The 8403-nt window shown below is 35.4% G+C and overlaps 1 protein-coding gene across 1 annotated transcript; it reads left to right on the top strand.

Moving 5' to 3' along the window:
- Nucleotides 1–728: 728 nt before the first annotated feature.
- LOC113229366 (GTP cyclohydrolase 1) lies at nt 729–3845 on the top strand. Its single transcript, XM_026462923.1, has 5 exons — nt 729–774; nt 1867–1968; nt 2391–2556; nt 2915–3031; nt 3610–3845. The coding sequence occupies exons 1-5, from the start codon at nt 744–746 to the stop codon at nt 3737–3739; spliced, it is 546 nt and encodes a 181-aa protein (XP_026318708.1). The 5' UTR covers nt 729–743; the 3' UTR covers nt 3740–3845.
- Nucleotides 3846–8403: the final 4558 nt, after the last annotated feature.

Raw genomic sequence — 8403 nt, 5'->3', positions numbered from 1 at the left:
AGTCACAAGGTATTTTATTGTACAATTTTATTGCACGATACTATGGGCTGCTTTTGTACATTCCTAAATATGGTTTGAGGAGTTCCGATTGGTTACTTATTTTATTTATTTATTATATGGACAACAAAATTGATAACAATCAAATTAAGTACATTGATATAAATTAAATATGATATAACAAAGTTCTGTACTAGATTGTAACCCTACTTACGTTGACACGTCATTCTAAAGTAACAAGAAAGAACTACTTTAAATTGTCTGATAATTTACTTATTTACTTAATACTAAAGCGTCAAGGGAATGGGTGAAAATCTATACACGTGCAAGCTGTGTACTACTCTGGATCTTGGATCAAAAATGCCCTAATCGATATTTTTCATAGATATCTCGTTGTAAAGCACACACAGCGAGATATGTATGCAAAATATCACATTCTAAGAAAGGGGTAAAACTCCTTCTCAAACATTCAATTATAATATAGCGAAGGAATGTAGAAGATTTTCTCTGATAAAGTGTGATCGGCAGTTATAAATAAAAGTATAATAAAAAGAGAACGTACGTGAACGATTTTAGTATTCTAACTATCATGGAAATCATCATCACGGTGATGGCTAAATTTACAGGCTTGTATTTCTTCCTAACGTATTTTTGTATCGTTGTCTTCAGGTCACGAGAACTGCACCTTCCACCATGACCTGGAGCTGGACCACAGGCCTCCCACCAGGGAGGCTCTGCTACCTGACATGGCCAACTCTTACAAACTACTGCTCACTGGTAAATTTAGTTCTTCATTAAACTCTATCGCTGTTCTTGAAAAGTCATGGTTATCTGTATATTCCAAGGGTTCCTGGAGTCTATTTGTTGCTACTAACAAATAGACTGAATAATTAATAACGAAAGCCACAACTTACGGCGGCGTCTAACAGGGTTTATATTGTACCCACGAGGCTTTAAAGACAGCTAATTAAACAACCATGTTTGTTTTTATGCCAATATATCGGCGACTGTCTTTGCGTTTATTGACATAGTTGTTCAAATCTTTTAACGGGAGGGTACTGTTTGACAATGATAATATTTTTGCCAATATGTCGGGGTTTTCAACAGGGACATAACAATTTTTGTATTTCTATAAAACATAGAATAACTTTGAGATATCATAGAGCTGAAATCTATTCCAGGTGCAATGCACATGAATTCAAGAACGGAATTCGATCTCGTTCGTTTTTTTAAGTAATATCGTGCCATCTCATCCTTCAAAATGGTTCCAACTGAAAACCAGCGTTACAGCAATTGAGCTGTGACATATGCTGAGTTTGGATCCATTTCAGCTCGTAACTGTAACTCTTTGTATACTGGCAATGTGTGATGCTGGCTGAATAAACGTTTCTTTCTTTCTTTCTTTCTTTCATATGATTACCTCGAGCACGTTTGCAGCATTCAATTCCCTGTAGCCAATTTTCCACCACTCTTCCACGCATATCGGCCACAATGTTGGTAATTTGGCCTTTGATATTGTGCCTGAGCTCATTTAACATTGTTGGCTTGTTGGCATAAAGCACAGACAGGACCATTTGGCGAGATTACACGATTATCGAACTTCTTCTTCAATATATCAATTGTTTGATCAGCTGTACGACCACTGTAATCGTGCTCGCGGTGGTAATTTAAAAGATATCTAATTAAATTTTTAAATATAACACGTGTGCTAAACCTGGAGTAAATTTCAACTCCATATCCCAATTATTCTGTGTTTTACTGAAATACAAAATTGTTATGTCCTTATTGGAAAACCCATATGTCCTATATATTGATTGAATTATGGCTTTGGAATTTTTAAAGCCAATAACCTCATAATGTAATTTGTAGGTCTCGGGGAAGATCCTGAACGTGATGGCTTGCTAAAGACTCCAGAACGCGCTGCTAAAGCCATGCTGTTCTTCACTAAAGGATATGACCAAAGCTTGGAAGGTAATTTTTTTATAGTTACAAAAGTGCGCGAGATCAAATACCTCTACCTCACCCAAGGATGAGACTGACGATGGAGCATACACACCTATATAAACGCCTATTCACTCTCGCCTTGAAATCAGTTTTATTACCAGAACAAATTTAATAAAGCCTTCCAAATCGATTTAGGCGACTTATAATTATTACATTGGTTCTTGTGATTTCAAATGTATTTTTGTTACGCTTTACAGGCTCGTCGGTTAAGTGTCTCTTGACCTAGCCTTTCTTTAGGACTTCCTCAATTTGATCGTGGTCAGCCCTTACCAACTTACCCTTTTACATTTGCCTCATAAATCTGTTTTGTCAATATTCTTTCATTGAACCTCGTACATGTCAATATTATATTTTTTTGCTAGTGTCTATATAATATCTTTATTTTCCAGATGTCCTGAACAACGCAATCTTCGACGAAGACACCGACGAGATGGTGGTGGTGAAGGACATTGAAATGTTCTCCATGTGCGAGCACCACTTGGTGCCTTTCTACGGCAAAGTCTCCATCGGTTATCTACCGCAGGGCAAGATCTTGGGACTGAGCAAGCTTGCCAGGTAACCGTTTGAATATTTCTTATACTTCAATACCACGTTTAAATTGCACAAGGTTGAATCAGATCGCCGTTCAGTCTGAAATTTTAACGATTACATTTTTTTTTTGAACATCAAGTTGTTGACCAGTGTAAGCAACAAATTGTTCTAAATTTTCTTATTAAGAAAATACTCTAAATTAATATTGTTTTCGTACGACAAAGAACCTGCTAATTTGATACTAAGTAATAAACAAAATTATATACATTGGTGCTATGCTGAAGACCATAAAGCCAGCGAGTTAAAGAGAAGCGTGGTCTCTGACGTCAAAGACGTCATCTCGTCATCTTCATCAGTTTAAATAATGTTCGTTTAATTCCAGAATCGTGGAGATTTTCTCCCGCCGTCTCCAGGTACAAGAGCGCCTTACCAAGCAAATCGCTATTGCGGTCACCCAGGCAGTGCGACCTGCTGGAGTCGCCGTTGTCGTTGAGGGAGTGTAAGTAAATTGCTTACGATCTCGTGCAAACCGTTAAATTGACAAACTTAACACAATGGTCATTTGTAATTTTAGAAAGCATCTTCAGTGTTTCGCTTTCAGGGATAAAGAGAGAGTCTTGTCATTTGAAATATTTTCTTCTTCTTTCTAGTACCTATTCTAGGGCATGCACTATCATGCTTGCCATCGTGGTGAACGTATTAGCTTAACGGCGTAAGGTACTAGCCAATTGTTGCCTAGGGTGCGCCAGATATACAAGAAAGAAATGGTACGTCGTTCAGGGAGGCTCCTTTCGTGCACTCCACGAGACGAAAGAGTCAATATGGAGATATCTTCGAGAAGTCTTGTAAATCTTTGATATAAGAATCTAATTTGCATAATATGACACGTTTAGAATCAGTACTAAAAGAACCAACTAATTCGAAGGTCAACCTGACGTTCAGAGCATTTCTGAAACCCAAATGGTTTTGGAAATTTATACAATCTGAAAGCAACTCTGGCTTTCAAATTACGCTAGGACGCGAATATTTTTGTGTACACGCAAGAAATACAACACTTAAAGATTTTTCTCTCCACAGCCACATGTGCATGGTGATGCGAGGAGTTCAGAAGATCAACAGCAAGACGGTCACGTCAACCATGCTTGGAGTCTTCCGGGATGATCCTAAGACCAGGGAGGAGTTCCTCAACCTTGTCCATTCCAAGTGAGAAGCTGGCTGGAACTTGGCGTTCTTTTGGCTTCACTTGTGTTCTGATGTCTTGGCCTTGTTTATGAGCTATTTTTAAGTATCATCTCGGAGCGTATATTACTTTTCCTATCTATATAACAAACGTGAAAGCTTGTGTATTTGTTTTCAGGTAGAATGACTTGTGTTACCTGTTTTGGTATTGCAAATATCATTTTCATTCACGACATTGATATAATAATTGATTTTTGTGATTGAATACTCCGGATGATTGTGAAATAACTGGCACATGGGACTTTTCAACTTATATCTTATGGGTGACGGGCGCCAGTGGCAGTTCCCCCCAGATCTTTGGATTTTGAAGCATTTTGCCACTGCAACTGTTATTGACAGGCGTGTCGCTTACAATCAGGCGCACGACTCGTCCGTCCCGCCACTTGGTATCATCAAAACAGATTATATTACATCAACATAGATATACATCAATTCTTTTATAAGAAGATACAAGTTTAAAAAAGACTAATAGTAAATTGTGAAAAGCTACTAAGGTTCGACACTCGAATGTCCAATTTATCCGAAATAGACTCTACCCAGGACTCGATAAAATCTAATCCATTCATTCATATAGTCTAATAAACTGGGCCAATGGAGTATTCTTCATTTTAGTAACGATTGTGTCAATACACGCTCTGTGATAGATACTTCTACTGGTTTTATTTGTATTTCATAATATCTATAGCCGTTTTATTATTTTTTGTTCCTGTGCAAATGTGTTTTAATGTTATAAACAGAGATCGAAATACTCAGAGTGTACAAATTAAATTTCCTTGAAATTCCATAATGATTAAAAAAGAGATAACATACCTTTGTGATGATGCGACCTCCTTCATCGTCATCCCACTTTTTATCAGACTCTTTCCTGGTTTCTGGCCACTTACTTTTGAAATTTTGAATCGTTCTCTAATTCCTTTTCTTCGTTATTATTACTTTGGCTCGTTCGGTCGTCACTCCTATCAAATTGCTCAAACCGAGAGGTCGTGCCATCTTTGTAGTAAATTTATACTTTTCATACATTGACTTACAAATAAATGGACGACGGGTCTAATACAAAAACCACGAAAAAAACGTCCCAAGTCAACCTATTTAAACGTAGTGACATGTAAAGGAATATGAAAAAGCTAAAACGTTGAATTTAAATTGTAATGTCATCGCAGTACTGTCTCATTTTGCTTGCTTAGCTGTCAGTCGAACAAACGAAGACTAAAGCGTGAATGACGCTCTGTATACGATTTTAACGCCCTATAAGTTCGGACACTTTTTAGCGCGGACCCGACGTCCAAATAATTGTAAGTCAATGTTTTCATACGTCAAAACTTGCCTATGTGCATTTTATAACTAAGAAACACAAAGATGCGAAGAAAATTGTTTGCGCTCATTCTTCATACATTAACATGAAGCTTTCATAAACGATTGTACGTCAAGAAATCTAATGATAAACCTATATAAGGACATCTTCAGAGCTCCCAAGGCCACATTGGACCGAAAAAACCTACAAGACATGGTTGGACGGTGCCAGCAGTTACACCTTTACTTGTTAAAATTTAAATTAAAGTTTAAACAGTGTACTCCAAAGACTTAAAGTCACAATTTTGTAGGCAAAACCTTGTCGGGACCAATTTAGTGACCCCTAGCACTCTAATTCTACTGTGAGTCACTACAGCAGACCGGGACATTGTAGCATACTATCAAGGTTACATTATTGTGATGTCATCGGATTGTCACAGTATAACAAATTTCAAGATGATCTTTTTTTTAATTAAGTGGACTTGTCTTTGGAGTAAAGATAGGATCTACGATTGAACGAGCTCGCCCAGAAGAGGCCTGTTCAGTCGCATAAAGATACTCTGGTTGTATGTGCACGAAAACACATTCGCAAGCAGGAAGTTTCATTCTTGTGCTGTGCGCATAATAAAAGATTATGAAAAGCGATTAGGAATATCGACCAAGTAAGGATGATATCTCATCGTACGTCTAGATATCTGATGACCCGATTATAGTAGAAAGACGACAAACTATGAAATTTAGATTCAAGCTTATCGTCACTAATCCAGGCTCTGCGTTCAATCGAATCAAGAGCCTCAAGGTCATACTTCGCTGAACCATCCTACAGATGACTGCAATACTCCATGCAAGATCGTGCTTTGTGCAAACTTAAGAGCTATCACACCAGCAGAACCAAATTAAATATTCATTATATGACTGAGGTCTCTACACTAACTGGGAAAAGAGTCTGATGAGACTGAGAGTATAGTTGAACAGATGTTCATCAAACATAGCTAAGATCCATCTCCATTAAATCAGCCTTCAAATAAAAAAACCTCTTTGACCTCAGTCCATCAGTTTAGGAGATATGATGTTACATATAGTCAAACACACTCTTAGGCTCTAAATCTATACTCGGGTGTTAAAGAAGTACTAGATATTAATGATGATCTTTGCAAAAGTACATCAGTGGCAGTTCTAAAATATAAAGTGGAAAAACTGGCGTTCATTTCAGACATATACAACAAGGACGTCTAACTTATAAGTAGACTCTTTTTGCGTCGGCGGTTAAAAAATTAAATAAACTATTTATAATAATATATTCACACGTAAATAACAAAACTTTTTCTAAATATTATAATATATTAATTGCTAGAAACAAAAATACAGAAGAAAATACTATTGTATTATTATATACAAACTCCGGGATTTCAGAGGGAGATGTTCTTGTTGCAGTTTAGGAAATATGATATGTGCATTCTGATCTTTGGTTTTATAACCAAGTGCCAAATTATTAAATGTTTTTAAGAGAAGATAAGTGCAATACCTGAATTGTAAAATGATAACGTATCTGTAATACCACAAACACCCTGAAACATTTAAACACATTTTTCAAAATTGTTTTCAATGGATATCTTTCAGAGAGCAAATAATTGTCATATTTGTTTTTACTATCGCTTTTATTTTCCTATAAAAATACAAGGGAACGTCATTAATTTAACTTAATTATAGTTTGGTAGCTTGTTTGAATTGTTTAACTCATTTTGAAGTAGGGTTATGAATTGTTTGTTCTCATACCTCTAACTCAAAATTTTGCGAAAATGTGTTCAATAAAATTATGTATACAGGGTACACAAAAATTCAGAAAAAATATTTATCAATAGTAAACCGCTTGGAACATACATATAGTATGCTATAATAAGATCACATAGCAGTTAGGCATGTTTTAGGTACCTAAGGTACAATCGAATTTAATTTGTTGCCCTGTGTACATAAACTGCCTTTCTTTGTTAAAATAACTGCCTTGGAATTAGCACATTTGATAGTTTTATGATTGATAGCTTTTGTCTTCTTGCTAAATGATTGCGTATGTTATATCATTTACCTACGTATTTTATGTACGCCTACTTATTTTTATTACAAAAGTAATTACTTTTCGTGACAATAAAACGACAATGTACCTATAAGAACATTTTTGAAAAATAATATTTTGTTCTAATTGCCCAATCTCACAAAAATATTATTTTTCAAAAATGTTTATAAATTGTTAACAGTCTATATTTTTATGTAATGACATGTAAAAAAAATAAGTATTTATAAAAAAAAAACAATATTTTGCGTAATAATTTGTGGACCAAATTGTTTTTTGTGTTGGAAAAAAATCTCAAGCATAATTATGGCTGATGCTTGACATTTTTTTGGAAAAAATCTATTTCTGTGTTAAATTTCATTGAAATTGAAATATTAACGATCGTGTTGCCTTAGATTTGATACTTGAATTGAATTTTGATACGTTTTAACGGAGTGACGTTTTCTGAATTTATTATATTTATTAAAATAAAGGTTTTCAATTTTAAGTTTGAAATATGTTTTTTTATTATATATTTCTTGTGAATCCCATGCTTGCAGTCAAATCTAGATTATAGTCTTTTTCAACTACAAAAATAATTACTTTCCATGATAATATACGCATATAGGCACACGACAATTTTTATTTCAATAAATCAGAATAATTGAGACATCGAGCTAATAGAGAAATATATTCTAGGTGAAGTACCTACACATGTTACATTTAAGAATGGAATCGATCTCGTTCATAGTCATATGAAATCGTGAAATTGCCAATATTTCGACCGATACGTGTGAAATAGTGGTGGAAAATTGGTTCCAAAGAAATGAACGCTGCAAACGTGCTCACGGTGGTCATATGAAGGAGATCGAAATCTATTCTTAAATGAAACATGTGAACTGCTCGTGGAATACATTTTATCTCGATACCTCAGTAATTATTCTGTGTTTCATTCAAATACAAAATTGTTATGTCCTTATTGAAAAACCCGATATATATATTAATTGATAAAAACATCATTGTCAAATAAATCCGTTGATCTTGAGCAACTACATCAGTAAACAAAAAAGTGTTTGTGTTTGGCCAAGGAAGTAGGTACTAATCTGACATCTTAGTTCTGTCGTCAAATAGTAATGTGAACGTTACTGTGTTATTCCGGTGTTGGTGAATCTACAGACACATGGGACTCGTCATTTCATACCTCAGGGTGATGAACGCAGTAGCAGCGCCCCTCAGACCTTTGCGATATAAAGCTCTTAGTGGCACTGCAACTATCATGGGTAGGTATAAACATG

Source organism: Hyposmocoma kahamanoa, unplaced genomic scaffold (genome assembly GCF_003589595.1).
Source record: "Hyposmocoma kahamanoa isolate Upper Pololo Valley unplaced genomic scaffold, ASM358959v1 61133, whole genome shotgun sequence".
Classification (NCBI taxonomy): Eukaryota; Metazoa; Arthropoda; class Insecta; order Lepidoptera; family Cosmopterigidae; genus Hyposmocoma; species Hyposmocoma kahamanoa.
This window is presented reverse-complemented; position numbering and strand designations above follow the sequence as displayed.